The sequence below is a fragment of the Acanthaster planci genome, linkage group LG11 (assembly GCF_054643075.1).
Source record: "Acanthaster planci isolate LZ-2023a linkage group LG11, COTS_SCS, whole genome shotgun sequence".
NCBI classification, from domain to species: Eukaryota; Metazoa; Echinodermata; class Asteroidea; order Valvatida; family Acanthasteridae; genus Acanthaster; species Acanthaster planci.
The window spans coordinates 13376392-13392724 of record NC_141787.1 but is presented as its reverse complement, the minus strand read 5'-3'; the positions used below and the strand labels follow the sequence as shown (position 1 = coordinate 13392724).

At 42.0% G+C, this 16333-nt stretch overlaps 2 protein-coding genes across 2 annotated transcripts in view; both read right to left on the bottom strand.

Annotated features, from left to right (window-relative positions):
* Positions 1 to 663: 663 nt before the first annotated feature.
* On the bottom strand, positions 664 to 7913 carry LOC147797482 (retinol dehydrogenase 14-like). Its single transcript, XM_022239007.2, has 7 exons — positions 7718 to 7913; positions 6203 to 6369; positions 5400 to 5574; positions 4561 to 4683; positions 3782 to 3943; positions 2976 to 3137; positions 664 to 2359 (listed from the first exon to the last, which is right to left on the bottom strand). The coding sequence occupies exons 1-7, from the start codon at positions 7773 to 7775 to the stop codon at positions 2208 to 2210; spliced, it is 999 nt and encodes a 332-aa protein (XP_022094699.2). The 5' UTR covers positions 7776 to 7913; the 3' UTR covers positions 664 to 2207.
* Positions 7914 to 8509: 596 nt separating this feature from the next.
* LOC110981381 (gamma-aminobutyric acid type B receptor subunit 1-like) overlaps positions 8510 to 16333 on the bottom strand; it is a 117495-nt gene continuing 109671 nt past the window's right edge. Inside the window, exons 14-17 of the mRNA XM_022238911.2 lie at positions 14562 to 14689; positions 13604 to 13732; positions 13203 to 13340; positions 8510 to 12521 (exon numbers count right to left, since the gene is read on the bottom strand). Of these exons, the coding sequence (XP_022094603.1) occupies positions 12225 to 12521; positions 13203 to 13340; positions 13604 to 13732; positions 14562 to 14689 (692 nt within the window). The 3' untranslated portion in view covers positions 8510 to 12224. The remainder of the gene's footprint in view (positions 12522 to 13202; positions 13341 to 13603; positions 13733 to 14561; positions 14690 to 16333) is intronic.

The following is a 16333-nucleotide window of genomic DNA, read 5'->3' as shown; positions in this document are numbered from 1 at the left end:
ACAATAAAACTGTGAAGAAAGAGACAGTGGACATATAATTTGTAAAGTCAGACGGCAAGTTGAGTTGATGCTATCTTTTATTATCCTGTTTTGTCCATTTGTTTCATGATCAGTCTCATTGAAGCCAAAAATCTTCAAATATGCCTATTATACAAGTACCAATGAAACACCCAAAGAACCCGACCGTTTGATCTGACTTTGAGGGTGGGCAAGTGTGGTACAGCTGCAATACGATGGGAATATGAGATCTGAAGCTTTTCATGGTAAAGGTGGCAAGTGAAGTACGTGTACCAAGGTTTGCCGTTGCACCTTGCAAAGCTATCTGTGCGAGTATGTGCGGTTTTGAAAGGACCGGAGGGTACTCAACTTATCGGAGGGGGGGGGGAGCTACATGCACGGAAAACAACTTGAATAAAGGCTAAAAGTATGGCTATGGAGGATTTCTTTTATGGAAGTCTAACATTTCAGTGGGGGAAGCAGCAACGAGGCATGCAAACTAGTCTCCTCTCAATGTGTATCCCAAGACAGTTGTGTTACCCAAACCAAAAATCAAAAGAAAACAAAGCAAAACAAAACAAAACAAAAACACCCAGGTGCAGTTCGAAGGGGAGGGGTTTTTATCCCCTACTTGTTAGCCAACAAAACTGTCAACACTTTAAACTATTATGTCCATATAAAAAGAAGTCAAACTTCTTTCCAGTTGTATTTATTAAACACTGAACATATTGACTTTTTGAAGATATCTTTCCAGTGTCAATTTAATGAATCATTATGCGCAATAATTAGAATATCAATTAGTTTTCAGTGTAATGCTATAGAGTACCGAAGTGAATACGTCACGCGCACAATTAGTGTGTAAAACGCATCAGCGCGAGAACCAGCGTGTGAACCAACACGCGCGCGTACTCCATTCGTTTGCACTGCACTTTCTGATTCACAGTGACGTCACACTTCGGTACTCTATTGAAAATACGAATGTGAAGTATCCTTGGCTTTTCAGTTAAATTTTGGAAGCAGCACTTTCAACTCTTTTTGTCATCATCAGGAAGTACATTACTTCATTTAAAAATATTTTTGCACATTTATATGCAATATACAACAAATTTACATCCATCAATGAAAGTAATACAAGGCATAACGAGTTGTTTTAATGAGATTAATGTTTTCACTCTATAGCTTCCCATACATCCTAAATGTTGCAATAATTGTATGATAAATCTGAATATTTCAGCCAGGCCTGCTGCCCTGTAAAGAGAGCCCAGAACTGTGAGGTGTTGCGTAATTTCCTTTGTCCCCAGTGAATGCGAGTGGCGTCTTTTCAAACGCGGTAGGATTAGCATGCAGCGGTGCTGTGTCGCTCATCAATGGGGCACTGGAGCACTTTTGTCCTCGGTGCTAATCTGCGGGCGCACTATGCCCGAAACAGCGGTATACTGTTGAAAAACAGTGACGGATTACCTTCGAAAAATGCAAGCCGAAAAATGATGGCAATTCCCAGCAGCAGGTCTTTTGTTCCAAGTACAGTCTTTTGTTACATGGACCAGCTCTTTTGTCCCATTTCGGGCTCTGCATATAAACCCATGGTGCTCGAAACGGGGTTCCCGGCAGCAAATGGTTAAGCTGGAGTGCAAAGTAGGTTTTGTTCCAGACGCTGAAGTTAAGACGCTGTTATGACTTTACGTGGGCTCAGGACCACTGTTTTGTTGTAACCAAAACTAGTGCGACTGGTTTTCTGTCCAACATTGCACTTGTTCAAAATCTGGAAGTTATAATGAGGCAACGTCAGCTGGAACAATTTTGGCATTGCTTGAAAACAATATAATGCTGTGAAAATGATAAAAGCTTACGAAGCCAAAAAAAAAACAACCCCATCCTAATGAAAAACCAAATTTAACTCAAGACTTCCTTTGCTGAATTTTAAACAAAAACTTATCAGTCCGTGAAAAAAACTAGGATTTCCACATTTTGAATTTAATGGGGAAAATTGCTGGCTTTTTAAAATTATCCATCAAATTTAGCATGTCAATCCTCATGGCCTGGCTACAAGCCAGGCACTCCATTTGGTCAAAGCAAACATCCAAAATGCATAGCTTACATGTTCCTCACTGTTAAAAATGCCATTACAATCAGCAATAACATTAGCAGTTATACAATCATGGAGAAACTATGTTTACAAAAAGTAATGCCAATAATTAGTCCATATCAAATCAAATGTTTTTTTCCTCTCGCAGATTCTTTTCCTCCTCTAAGTTCACCATCTGGGCGCTGACGTCCCATAATTTCTTGGCCACCGCTGTGTCGTTGGATTCCACTGAGCTCTCCGTCTCTTTGCAGTCCCGGTAGTAGCCGCCCGTTTTCCCTGCCGGGGAGAAAAACAAAGATTCCTTCAGACTGTCGTGACAAGATGCTCAAGAATTCTGTAGGCACGGAAACTATTTTGTCCATTGGAAATGGGAGTCTGGTCGACTAGTGCTGTCACAGTATGAGCTGGTTTGTGCTTAAGACCACAAAATAATTGTCCTAGAAACCCCTCACTTAATGGACTATTATACATTTCAGTCAACAGAGGGTCGTTATGTGGATGAGGCATCTCTTCTTTCCACACCATCGACCATCGACCATCTGACGTATTTTGTTTGGTCACTCAGTAATTCACATCTCAGACAAAACATTACTCACAGATGACCAGTTTGTTAATGGTCACTTCCCATTTCTGCAATTCTGGATATCTGATATAAAGGCCAGTCCATACTTCGGCCAACGTGATATTGACGTCAAGAAATATCTGCAGCAAAATTTGCTCCAAGTTCAACTTTTTCAAATGCACAGCACAAGTATTTGCTTTGATTGTGCCATTTTGCATTTGTGTTTGAACCAGCCTGAACGCTGCATGGGAATCTGTTGTCAAGAGCTAGGTCAATGTCTTCACTCCGTTAGAAATATGCGGGAGGCGCTGACAGCAGATCATCTCCTACCTTTCAAACTCGGGTCGGTGCCGGCGTGATAGACACACTCCCCTCCCTGGTCTTCCGTCCTGGTAACTCCCTTCAATTTGAGCATCGGCGACAGGACGTTGGCCATCATAAATCTCGTCATGGCGCTCTCGTTCCGGTTCAGCCCAGTCGATGGGATAAACCCTGGGAAAAGGGAAGATTGCGGAAAAAGAGCTGTGACAGACCGACTTGTCCGACAGCTGCCATTCTGTAGGATATCCTGAGGGCAAGGAAGGGGTGGCCTATTTCCTCCAGTTTTCTTTACCCTTTCTTTTAAAGGATTGTTTTAACTGGACAGATTTTAGTCCCCGACCAAATCCAATAATTGACCCAACATACTACTTTCGGAAATATATGTTGAAAACAGACATTCCGGGATGTATATTATGTTAAGAATTTGAGTTTGACTGACATTTTTTACATAATAACAATAAATGAAACAATGACTACGCTTTATAAAAAGGTCAAGATTTTCACTCATGAGCTCAATTTATCAGACAATTACTTGATACAGCCTCATTAACTTATTCCTGCTTACGATGTACTGGGGCATGTTTACAATCTGCCTTTATCCCTGGTGGATACTAAGGCCCTGTCCAAATAAGCCATCTTTTACAACTGGCACACCACTCTGAATGGCTATAGCTATACAAAAGAAAGTCCCATTTACAACACAGACTCAGTCAATACCTACCTGGGCAGAGGGCTCTGACTCTGACCCTGCTATTCTCCTCACAAGCTCCTTGTCAGAGACCACATTGGCCAGCACAACCTCAGTCAATACTTACCTGGGCAGAGTGCATTGACTGTAACCCCTGACTCTCCAAGTCTCCTAGCAAGTTCCTTAGTAAAGAGCACATTGGCCAGTTTGGAGTTCTTGTATGCCAGCTCGCCGTTGAACGAACCCTCCAGGAGTTGCAGATTGTCAAAGTCCAGGTGGGCACTTGGCCCTATAGATAACACAGAAGGCGACCCTGAAAACTGAATCATTTACTTCAACAGATGAACATTGTATTGTGAGGGTTTACAGCAGGACTTTTCTCCTCTAGCAGATGGGTCATTCCATGAGGTTGAGGCACAATTTGTGACAGTGTCCTTGTTACATGGGTAACTTTTACCACCTGTCATGACCTGTAGAGTAGGTCATTTACTCTGTGAGAATAACACACACCTCTGTATTAAGCCTTGCAAGATGCATAACAATGTCAATTTGGAATCCACATGCAGGGAAATAGCTGTTCAGTTTTACGGAACCCATGTGACAATTGACACCGTCACGAATTGTGCCCCAACCTCATGGAATGACCCAGATACTTTAAAATCCACAAAGTAAAGTCATTATCATTTCACAGGTGGTTTTAAGAGAAATTTAACATTAAGGTGTACAGAATTCTAATTGATCCGATTAAGCTTTAAAAAACTGTTTTTGAGGGATGCTTTTTCTTCACGACACACTGCTCAAACATGTTGATTAAATGAAACACTCTGGTAAGTGTGCAGGCTACACAAACCACCCAGCACATATCTAGCTTACAGTATAAGTTAAAAAGATATAAATGATACCCACCTCGCATGCCTCCACCGTCTGGATCATGGAGGGAGGATGTTGTCATGACGATGCGAGCTTCGCCGGCTTCTGATGCAGTCTTCTTCAGGTCATCCAACAGTAGCAAGGTCAACAGGAAATGACCTGCGTGGATGAGGTTAAAGTGTAAAGGTCAAAAAAGAAACATGAATATTCAAACTTTCAAAAGTTGGTGTAGCAAAATGCTTCCCTCCACAAAAGGCAAGCTTTACACTCAAATGACCTGATGCTTGAAACTTGATTTCTGCAACTTTTACTGTTACGTGGGTTCCGTAAAAATGAACAGCTATTTCCCTGCATGTGGTTTCCAAATTGACATTGTTATACATCTTGCAAGGCTGAATACAAAGGTGTGTGTTATCTTCACAGAGTAAATGACCTACTCTACAGGTCATGACAGGTGGTAAAAGTTACCCATGTAACAAGGACACCATCACAAATTCTACCCCAACCTGATGGAATGACCAAAATGGAAACAATACCACAATTTTGGAGGGCAAAGTGGCCTGGGGTCAGGGTCTGTGACTAGGGAACACAGGGTCAGGGGTTCGAATCCAGCCCCTCAGCATAGGGTGTGCTCTAGGGCAGGCCACTTCACCCTGCTTACAGCTTTAACTCTGCTCAGAAGTATAAATGAGTTACAGCTGGAGAATGATCTGCAACGGACTCCTATAACATCCATGGAAGGAATGGGAATACGCACAGTTATTTCATGCAACCCAACAAGCCTCAGTGCATCGGGACAGAATTGCTTTGACACCCCAGTTTAAAATCACAAAACAGCTACAAAAAAAGGAATGCAAATTGGGGAAAAAAGTTACCCAGGTGGTTGATTCCAAAAGTGACTTCGAAGCCATCTTCCGTCTTGAATGGTCCCTTGCCGTTACGGAAACCTGAGGTCATGCCGGCGTTGTTGCACAGGACGTGCAAGGGCTTGGCTGCGGTGTGGAATTCGTCCACAAACTGGCGCACCGACTTCAGGGAAGCAAGGTCAAGCTATCGATTCAAAGTCAATGAGCCACTTGAATGAAGCACCAAGTGTCATATATTTTCAGAGGCCCGTGTAAAGAGAAAGTGGCTTGGCTCTATTTTCCTTGTTCAAACAAAAATTTCTTCCAAAATGTCCACGTGGATTTTGAAGGATCCTGGAGGGTTAGGGTTTATTAAAAAACAAGCCTCAATCCTCCCACACAAAAATGAACAAAGAAATCAACTGGAGCCAGATATGCAGCCTCTGAACACTGTACCCCCATACATGTACAACCAACTGCGCTTGGTCGATATCCTTGCTAAGGGGGTGCAAGTCAGAAGCCATGAAACACAGAACACCAAAGAGGCAGGGATCATGCCCTAAGGTCACGATACAAGCATTGGCAGTATAACTTGGAATGATAAGTTGTAGCGGAATACATTTGTTAACAAAGGAGACAGATGCAAAACACATTTTACCCTCCCAAGTTGTACATGTAGGGGCATTTTCAAGCAAGGACATTGGTAAACAGAAAGACAGTTTTGCATGGTATCCAGGATTTACATTGCATATAGGTCACTGAGGAAAGTGGACTGGTGGACTAGTATCCAAAGTCTCCACCTAAATGCTTGTTTTAATAGTCTGTGCCCATACCTTCATGAAGGCCAGCTTTGCATCTGGGTTGGCTCTTTTGATGCCACTGATCGCATCCTCTGCTTTGGTCTGGTCTCGGCAGGCCATGATGACCTCGTAGCCGGCCGCTGCATATTTTTCTGTGGCCTTCAAGCCCACGCCTCCATTTGCTCCAGTTATAATGCACACTAAATGACAAGTCAAATCAAAGCGTCCAGTTTGAATATCTTTACTTTTCTGGATGGAGGGGAGACGTGGATGTTGGGGATTCTCTCGTTTTTCAGACAATTTGATGAGCTGATAGCGAGACTCTACAAACAATCCAATAAGTCTGGCTACAATGGGCAGTGATATAAGCATCTCTTGACCTGTTTCATCTCAACTGTGTCCACTGACCCAGCTTTCTCCAATGTCAACCTGGGCGAGGCTCAACATTGTTGATGAAGTTGGGTATACCCAACTACTTATTCAGCAGAATTGAAAATGAAAAGGACGCAATTACGGTACATGTACTCAATATTGCTAGAATTGTGCTGTCACCAGTTTTTAAAAAGTCTGTACATGTTTTATGCCATGGTTGGGGTGACTACATGTAAATTGTTGTTCCAAGGAAGACTTATTATTGAAAGTTTTTGTAGATTCCATACAATCCTTGTGAGGACACTGTGAGGTAAGCACAAAATAATAGCCAAGTGATGGTGTTTCCTTAAGTTAACCTTGCTTTACTCGTCCACTGCCCTCTCTTTGCAAGGGAAGGACGCCAGTAAAGGCTAATTTGAGCTGAGCTCTCATTGGATATAACTCAGCAGGTGACCAGAGGACCTGGATGGGCTTAACAGCTTACTGCACGGCGGGTGCATCTGCACATAACTTACATCCGTTACATAAACCTCTGAATTGATTTCTCCTAACAAAGGAAGCTACCGTGGGGTTCCTGCCCCATAATTCTAGCTGTACAGGCATTCTAGGCCTTGGTATAGCTAATAAGCCACTGTGCATAGTGGGCGGGGCTTACTGGATCGGTCATTCAAAGAAGAAATTTGCAAAAACTGGGGACGGATGAAACGAAAACAAGGGCTGGGGACACAATATGATGCAACATAACCTCATATAAGACCCACAACATGCTGGTGTGATGTTTCCCCTATGATGTCTAGCCAACTTTATGAAACAGATAATGCAGTACCCCACAACTCACGAGAGCCCCAGACCCAGCAGCAGAACTGCCACGACGAACCTGGTTGTTTAAACCTTCTGGGCTAGGACCGAGTATGAGGCCACTGCCAGTGGCCTGAGGCCTATTACTTTTTAGATTATTAGGCCTAGCCCTGGAACAATCAGGACTACCGTCAGTGCCAATGTTACCTCTGTGTGATGTTAGTAACTGCATGGTAGTCCTGTAGCCTGGCCTAAAATTGAATAATCAGGCCTAGGCTTTCTACTTAATTCCAGAGAAAACTTGACTTGCATTGTTACAATTGCGAATTGGACTAGACTGTCTTGACAGCCAGCCCGTTTGTGATTGTATGAACATACCTTTACAGCCCTTGTTCGCTGAAGCTTCAGTTTCTTCACTCGGTTCTGCCATTGTCATATATCACTTCAGTCAATGTACCGTGAAAACATTAACAACATATCGAGAAATAATGCCAGAAACGATCAGACTCTTCGACTTTTTGACGTCGTGGGATGCTGCCGAGGGGCCGGTACCGATATAGTAATAAGTATTATTACGCGTAGCGCTTTTGTGAAGCGCCCTCTGTGTATAAATGTATACATCAGGTGCATGTGATGTGAGGCGGCAAATCCGAGGAGAGCTTTCGGCCTCGGCTAAAAAAACATAACAAACTTTTTTTTTTGGGGGGGGGGGGAATTTGGAATAGACCTACATACAAATTGTTCTCAGAAATTACGGATTGAGTGCTTATATAAGTAGTGTCCTGAATAATAAACGAGATTCTTTAACCTTTCACTGCAATCAGTCGAATTTGGTGATGAAAATAATTTGAAACAAACGTGTCCCTTAAAAGGTTTCGGGGCAATGAATAACATCTTAGAGTGATGAACACTGCAAAGTTGTGATAGTTAACCTCTTTTGTACGATAATCAAATAAAATATTTTGCATCAATTTTAGATAATTTTATTTCCAAGAGTTTTGCCGGTAGGCGTGTGACGGTGAAACAACAAATCGAGCATTTTATCTTCATTTTTTAACACTGGTGATCTGTTGGTACTCCATGCTGCCGACTCGATTTGGCAGACTGAAACAGCCGAGTTAGTGATTGTAATCTAACGAGGAGTACAATTACAATAAAACAACGAAAATGTAGTTTTTATTATTCTGTTTATTGTCCCATTGTTTCAAGATCAAAGTCTCATCGAAGCCAAATGATCATCAAAATTGCCACACAAATACAAACTAAATACTCAAAGAATCCTGCCTCACCATCCGGGCGAGCACTACTACAGTAGTAATGTCAAAAGAGCCAACGGCCATGTTTGGAGGCGGAAATGAAAAAAAAGACTCAGGGCTATGGGGATCTCAGCGCCCGTCTTCCGTATCCTCTTTAATTATTGGTTTAGGGGGTTGGTTCAATCGTGACAAAGGGTTATTTTTCTGGGATAGAATACCGGCCTGCAAATTTCACACAACCTATGGATTTTTCCCCGTGGAAAGATTGACATGCACATGAAGGGCAGCTTCGTCGTCCTTTGAATCGCCCGTGCTCATACACATAGGCTATAGATCCATCTACGAGCGAAGTCCCAATCCCACTATAAAGACTGCCCCCATCTAACTCTGGGTCTTTCAACCAATCACAATGGTTTATGTCCAACGCGCACGTGCATCGGTACATCCTTGTGCTCAGTGGGTGGGGCCAAACGGATCAAGTGTAGTGACTTTCGTTTCTATTTTTGTGGAACTGAAATACTCTCCTGCCCCTCAAAATTATGGTATGTAGGTTTGGTACACTTTTCTACGGCAAAAATACCAAGGAAATGCTTTTAAAAACTTGCTTTGGAAATCCGGGTAAAAACTACTTACAGCAACGGTAAAGGATCTGAGACAGACATGGTGATAAAATATTATTCATTACTAAAACCTTGAAAATAATAACTCATCATTTCAAAGGCAAGATTTGATCACATATAGTGCATCTCTCTCATTTTCTTCCTTTTCTGTCTTCAAAACATAAAACCCAACTGGAAGATTTGAAGAAAGACCCATTACATACCATCCAATTTAACAATTACACACAATTCTGTCTTGATGAAAGTTCTTTAAATATATTATATTTATATATTTAAGTCACAATTTGAGGCAGACTAGACTAATTATTCATAAACAATTTGAATACTGAAAGACATTCTGTTTCTTTTTTTTATCGATTTCCGAAAACCAGATTTTAAAAATAAATACTGATAAAACATTTTTATGACTCCATCTGGCGGGATATTCTTGCCAAATTTGGGTACTTCATTTCTTAATGCTCAAAAACTGTGGCAAGTCATTTAGATCAGGCAGTCGACAAAATTTATTTTGCCAGTATCCGAAGCACATGTTTTTTCAAGAAAAAAAAAGGGGGGTTCTTCAAGAATAAATATTTCTACAGTTACCTTTCAGCATTTTAGTTTCCACGTGTTGACAAACTCTGAAATTAGGAAGACTCCCTCTCCCTATAAAAATAAAACACGAAGAGCCAGAAATGGCAAAAAGTAAAGGCAAAAACAATTTCAGAATTGGTTCACAATTTGGACAATGACAATCATGATGCATAATGATGTTACAATCTTCATAAACTGTACATTGGTAGTATAAAACATGAAATACATCAAACACAAATGAAATGAACAATTTTTTTACAGATATACACATACATATATATGTATACTTATATACATATAATTGCAAAATACACAATCCATTGCAATCTGAAATAATAAAAAAATGAACCAAATTTTCACAAAGCTGCTGAGTGCAGAAAGTCTTACTCTGCAAGACACTGTCACAAATATGTAAAAACAAAACCTCAACAAACACAACTGTGACATTGCCAAAAAAAGCCTGTCTGAATCAACTCAACTTTCAATGGTTTCAAGAGTTATGGCTTTTCAAATTGCTAAGCAAGTTTTCTGCATATAGCAGCTTAGTGGAATTTGCCTAAGTCTGTGATGGGTTTCTTGTTCAGGCTATGCTCGAGTTCATTACTCATGTTAACACAAGTATACTCCTGAGTACACAAACGGCAGGAGTATAACCCACAGGTGAGCAAGAAAGTACTCTCAATCAGACTGGAAGTATACTCTTGTATCAAGTGATCATTGAAAGATGACAGAAAGGTACACTTTCTCCATGATCTGATTCCGAGAGTAACGTGCAAGGAACAATTTGCTGCAGGGATACTCTGCAAATTTGGGGTCAAAGTTTTCCTGTGTATCTGTCACATCAGACAAATGACTTTGCAAGTTTAAAACACAATCTTTAACTTCTAACAGGGATTAAGTAATGCATATTACCTGCTCCACAATTAAAACAGTTTGGAGTTCACTTTCGTGACGTTTCTGTATCAAATTCCACGGGTCAGGCGTAATGGGAACACCACAACTGTTACACCTGTGGACCCCAAACTTACAGAGTGACCCCTGCAGCCCCAAGCTTTGAGAGTAACAGAAGTGCACGCGGCCGATGCTGTCTTGTAGCACGGCACTATCTGTAGCTTCTACCTTTTTTGCCCTTTTTTTTTCCCGCTTTGCTCTCTGTAAAACACCAATTTCGCTCCAATATGGCTGGTATCAGCAGAATCAGTAATGTGGGTTTTCTTTGTGCAAGAGTAGATCCAGAACTGTATTCTCGGGGGGGGGGGAAGTTGTCAAAAAAAAAAAACCAAGAGAATTTCTGTATATAATTTGTAGGCTCTTTTTCAGGTGTGAGGCTACATTTGGGCAGCTTTTTACACACTTTGGGAAACTGGGAGAATGAGGAATGAAATACTCCCCCCCAAAACACTGTTCTTGTTACGCTGAAAAATTCAACAGAGTTGGCTCTTTTTCGAGGCCACTCCCCACCCCTCACCTGGTCTCCCCACCCCTCACCTAGTCCCTCCACCGTCACACCTCCGCATCAACCTGCCTGTGGTTTAACCCTGGGCAGACCAAGCTGCAGGCAGGACTCTGATTTCCTTTGAATGCTGCTTGCACTGTCAAAAAAACTTTAGCCTGTTGCAAGGAATCGGCACATAAGTGAGGCTCTAGTTGTGGAACAAAGACTCCTTTGTATTTGTTGACATGCTGGGCATAACCGCCAGTCAAGTGTGCTAATCCAGCCTCAATATCACTCCAATCATGGAAGGGGCTCATTTGGGTGGCTATCTTAGAATCAACTGATTTCACTAGGAGGTAAAACATTATTATCCATTGGCCCCCTTGGAGAAAATGGGACTTCTCAGATTGCGAACAAGCACCACTGTGGTTTCCTCATCCTGGACAATTTTTTTCCCCTATCGTGATCTGCATATTGCTAATGCTATTGTATACCTAATGATGTCAACTTTTTTATCCTTCTGTCAGAAAGTGGTTTTTACTAAGGCTCTCTCTTGATTGGTCCCACTGGCAAATGAACAGCTTGCCTGCCAAACAGCATCCAGTCATTGTCGTCCTGTACAAATTACAGCTCTTGTTTTTCCCGGGGAGTCCACTCAACAAGTTATATTTCCTGCCCTTTCACTAGCCATGCACTCTATGTCCATCTTGGTGAGTACCAGCACTACATATACCATTCACCTTTCCTTTTCTTCCAGCGTGTAGAATAAAGGTTGGTGGTAAGGGGTACACGGAAACATGCCCCCCCCCCAAAAAAATGGAAAGCACTTCAGAGTGTCAAAGGAGGAGTGGCAATATATCTCTTCAGTTATGCATACAAAAAAGTTTTTGTAGTCGGGTCCCTCATCTGGACCCTTGTCATGCCGTCTTGTCAAAGTCTTCATCTTCCTCGGCCACAACGGTCTGGAGGGGAATCCATTGTGGCGTCTGGTTCTCCTGGCGTCAAATATACGTCTCGGAGAACTCCTCTTCCGAGGCGGCCGAGTTCCGCTGGCCCCGGGGCAGGGAGGCCGAGAGGGCAGAGCTGCCTGCCCCCACCGAGACAAAGGCGCTGTCCTCGCAGGATATTGTGGGTGGAGTCAGCTTGTCGGGGCCGAAGGAGGATCGCGAGCGCCGCGTTGTTGTCACGGGACTGCCGCTGTTACGCTCCTGGATCTTGCTCGGCATGGATGCCTCTGAGGGGGCAGTCTTAGTGCGCTGCGCAATGAGCTCTGTTAAATGTCGTATCCTCCTTTCTCTCTGTGAAAAAGCAGAAAAATATAATTCAATATAACATCAAATATTAATATTATAATATTACAATCATGGTATACCATGGTGGGCTGTTTATTTTACACTGAAATAGCACTGAAGTTTTACAGACTTCATTCCCTGAATACCATGTTGTCTCCAACCATACCTTGTTTATTTTGAAGCCACAGTTTGTCAAAATTTAAATATTCATTCTTATCAGCCTGCTAGCCAATCAGCATCTTCAATATGAAATGCTCCTACTTGTCATTCTTCCGTGTTCACCATAATTCACCCCTTTAGGAAATGTACGCACAGCACCAAAGTGAACACTGACAGATGCATTCAAACCTGGGGGGAAGAACTGCACAAGAATTTTGACAACCAACCAATGTTTCTTGGAACATCTCAACCATTAAATTAAGGTTCAAACATGCACGATGCATCTCATGATGAAATTTACGTTGCTTTTTTTCAAACCACGATGACCACTATTCACCAGTTTTGTACTTGAGTTCATCACAAGTCCCTCCACAAGTCCCTTCACAAGACCAGTGGACAGTACTGGGGTGGACAATGACAAGAGAATGCCTGTGTCGCAGGTCATTTGAATAGCTAGTGACATGGATGGACTTGATGACTGGGTGGAGGGACTTGTGATAGACTTGACTGTAACACTGCCATACTTACCTCTGCTATTTGTCTTTTAATCTCTATGTTGTCGGCTGACAACCGTTGATGTTTCTCTTCGTCCTCCCTGCTGGGGGCAGTGATACCCGGCATATTTTTTGTGTACGTTCCATCCGGGTTCTTACGAATGAAGAGCATCTGTGGAAAGTGGAAGAGTAGGTTGGCATCACACCGACCCCCATGCATGAGCTCATCAAGAAAGCGCTTTTCAGCATAGCAACAAAAGTAAATGATAGGCAATGTTGTTTGCATGCATACGTAATCCTTTCACACTTCAGAATGCTTAATGAAAACGTACCCAAAGGCTTCCAAAATTTCAAAAATAACGGACTTTTTGTCCAACATATGGGTCAGTTTATTTTTGATATCTATACTTGAGCAGCAAGTACTAAGCTTCTCACCTTCGGAACAAATATTAAAATCAGCGTAATTGTTGAGCAGAAGACAACCGTGAGGGCAGCAAACCCAAACACTGCATCCTGCTGACTGCGAATAATAATTGTGACGGGAGCTGTAATAATACACAAGACCTGGACGAGAGAAAAAAATATAAAGGCAATCGGTGAACCCCTTGTCAGTGCAACCAGTTTGTTGGACAGTTTCACTCCAAAAGTTCACCTTCTTAGATCCCTAAATTGTTGGGCAAAATCAAACACATTCTGGGTATATGCCTACATAACTTCCCATATCCCAGATGCATGGGATCTACTAGGTAAAGAGCTGTGAAGAAAGGCTCCAGGTGGACCCATCTAGCTTTTCGATTACAGAAGAACACGTGTATCATGGTTCCTGTGTCCCTAACCAGCAAACTGCATTACTGCTCAGTCTGCCCAGCTGCAAATGGAAGTTGGTTACTGAGAGTGTGAGTAGAAACAAACAGGTATGTGTTTGTTTTCTTCCTAGAATCAGTTTACAGGGAGTAACAAATCATTCAGTTTCGGGCCAACGAAATGACAGCTACTGTTGACGCCTGGCAAAGCTGTTGGTATATGTGACCCCCCCATCCCAAAATCAGACTGAAGTTGGCATTTGGGAAGTTGGACGATTCCTCTCCTTCAGTTTTTTTTCAACACGTCAAAGTGATCTATGTTAAATCCAAATTCTGTCTGCAGAAAGCTTCTTACGGGTAGTAATAGCTGTACAACTCCCATGAAAAACTGAACAGTGGAAGTTCCACTATTGTAGGGTTATGGAGTTACCTACTTTAGGCTGGTTTGGGGATGGTGGGTCACATGTTGTTTTAAATATGCAGTCAGCTAGGGAAAGGAGTCATGGGAGTGGATATGCTGTAAACAAGCCAGACATACAGACTGAGTGTAGCCAAGGCAAAATGAAAACTGGCAGGAGAGAGTAACTCACCGATACATTGTAAACAGACATGCCAACGTATCTCGAATCATTCAGATCTCTGACAGTCATGTTTCTCGTCTCGTACGCTAAGAACAAGCCAAATATAAGTAGCAGACCATTGATGGCGTACAAAATACCTGAAAAATTGAAGAAACAAAGTTTGGGGAATAAGGAAATGAGGCAGAATAATGTGGCTGCGGCATTCAAGCAGCTTTCCCCCAAATCTTAATGGGTTTTGGTCTGAATCCAAACTGGTTGAGGTGTTCGTGCAATTCCCACGAAGATGAATCTTTTACAGTTTTGCAACTCAAGACAACTTTGCCCGCAGAAGCTAACGGATAGGCTGCTTACTGGGATTGTTTCTTGCTTAAAATCACATTGACAGACTCAAAACTTGTGTATCTGACAGATTGATTTCCCAATTTCGGTGAAGCGTGGGGTCAGTGGCAAAGTTCACTATAGAAATCTAAACTATCACTACATTGGTCTAGTTCAACAACTTGCTACGTGGTTCGGTAATTCAAGCAAACATCCAGACGCTGCGATATTGCAGCCTTAAACACTGCCCAAACTATTTGCAGTTGACAAGTGCTCTTCAGGGCTATTGATGTCCACTTTATGGCAACACCTTGTCTGCAAATAGGTCAATTACGCCAGATTTCAACTGGTCCCCATGGTTCTGTAGCAGCCCATTAGACCCGTTCTCTTCCTGTTTGACTTTCTGCGTGACACAGGGATTCGTGGAGCAGTTACATGATCTTAAGGAGGCTAATCAAATTGGAGAAGTCAGCCGATGAAAAACGAACTCGAGTGGCACTTATCAGCCGGTGGTCAGCCATTTCTGGACAAACATGATCCTCTTTCTATTCTTTCTGTGTTTTTTTCTCACTTTTTTTCTCTCTCATGGAAAGTGCTGTCACTTGCACTGGGACATTCCTCCATCAATACTTGTCTCAATCAATTTGTCTACGGGGAGTGCTGGGCGCATTTTCAAAAATTGCCATGTCAACAAACGTCCTGATGAGGTGTCTGCGAGGAATCGTTTTCCCATATGGCAACAATGACGTCACACGTTTCAAAGGTGTGGCAGGTTGATGGAGACATGCATGCCTCCGTGAAGAAAGTAAAATCAATGAGTGCATGGTTGTCATTTAAGCTCAAAGTAGTATTTAATTGTTGTGTTCTTTTCTATCAAACAGAAATGAAATTATAGCTCACTGCTATTTTAGCTTTTTTGAATCTGCATATTCTTGTTTTAGCTTATTACAACAAATGTAGCACCCAGCCCAATTCAGTGAAATTAAAGGCACAAAATTTATTAATGGATGCATTGTAAATGCAACTTTGTGTCTCATACGTGTATAGCCCCATTGTTGACTTTTTTGACAGCATTTTGGTGCCTTTTGGGTTTTCATGTATATACAAATTTGCATATTCATTACCAAAAGTATACCAATAGCGCTATTTTGAGACAAAACCTTATGGTACAATTATTTCAATATTTGGAATAATTTACTGCCTTTAATCTTCTTTTCTCTGGTTATTTATCGATTCTGTTCCCAGCAGTAGGCCAGTGAGCAAAGTGTTTCAATGTGTAAATTTGGGAGTCACAATTCAAGCAGAAAAACTCTTAAAGTGAACTGTGTCTTCCTGGAAAAAAAACCATGGAAGTAGAGCCTTTGTCTGCCAGGAAATCATGAAAATCTCAAACGTTTAAAGAGAGCAATTTCAAAGAGACAAACCCAGAAAAGGAATGTCGAATAATAAGTTTCATACATTCA

Bases quoted from the DNA above. Each gene is read 5' to 3' on its own strand.
- LOC147797482 (XM_022239007.2), bottom strand. From the start codon at position 7,775: ATGACAATGGCAGAACCGAGTGAAGAAACTGAAGCTTCAGCGAACAAG. The intron at 5,575-6,202 runs GTATGGGCACAG...TTGAATCGATAG, and splicing joins CAAAGCTGGCCTTCATGAAG to CTTGACCTTGCTTCCCTGAA. The intron at 3,944-4,560 runs GTGGGTATCATT...TGTTATCTATAG, and splicing joins AGACGGTGGAGGCATGCGAG to GGCCAAGTGCCCACCTGGAC.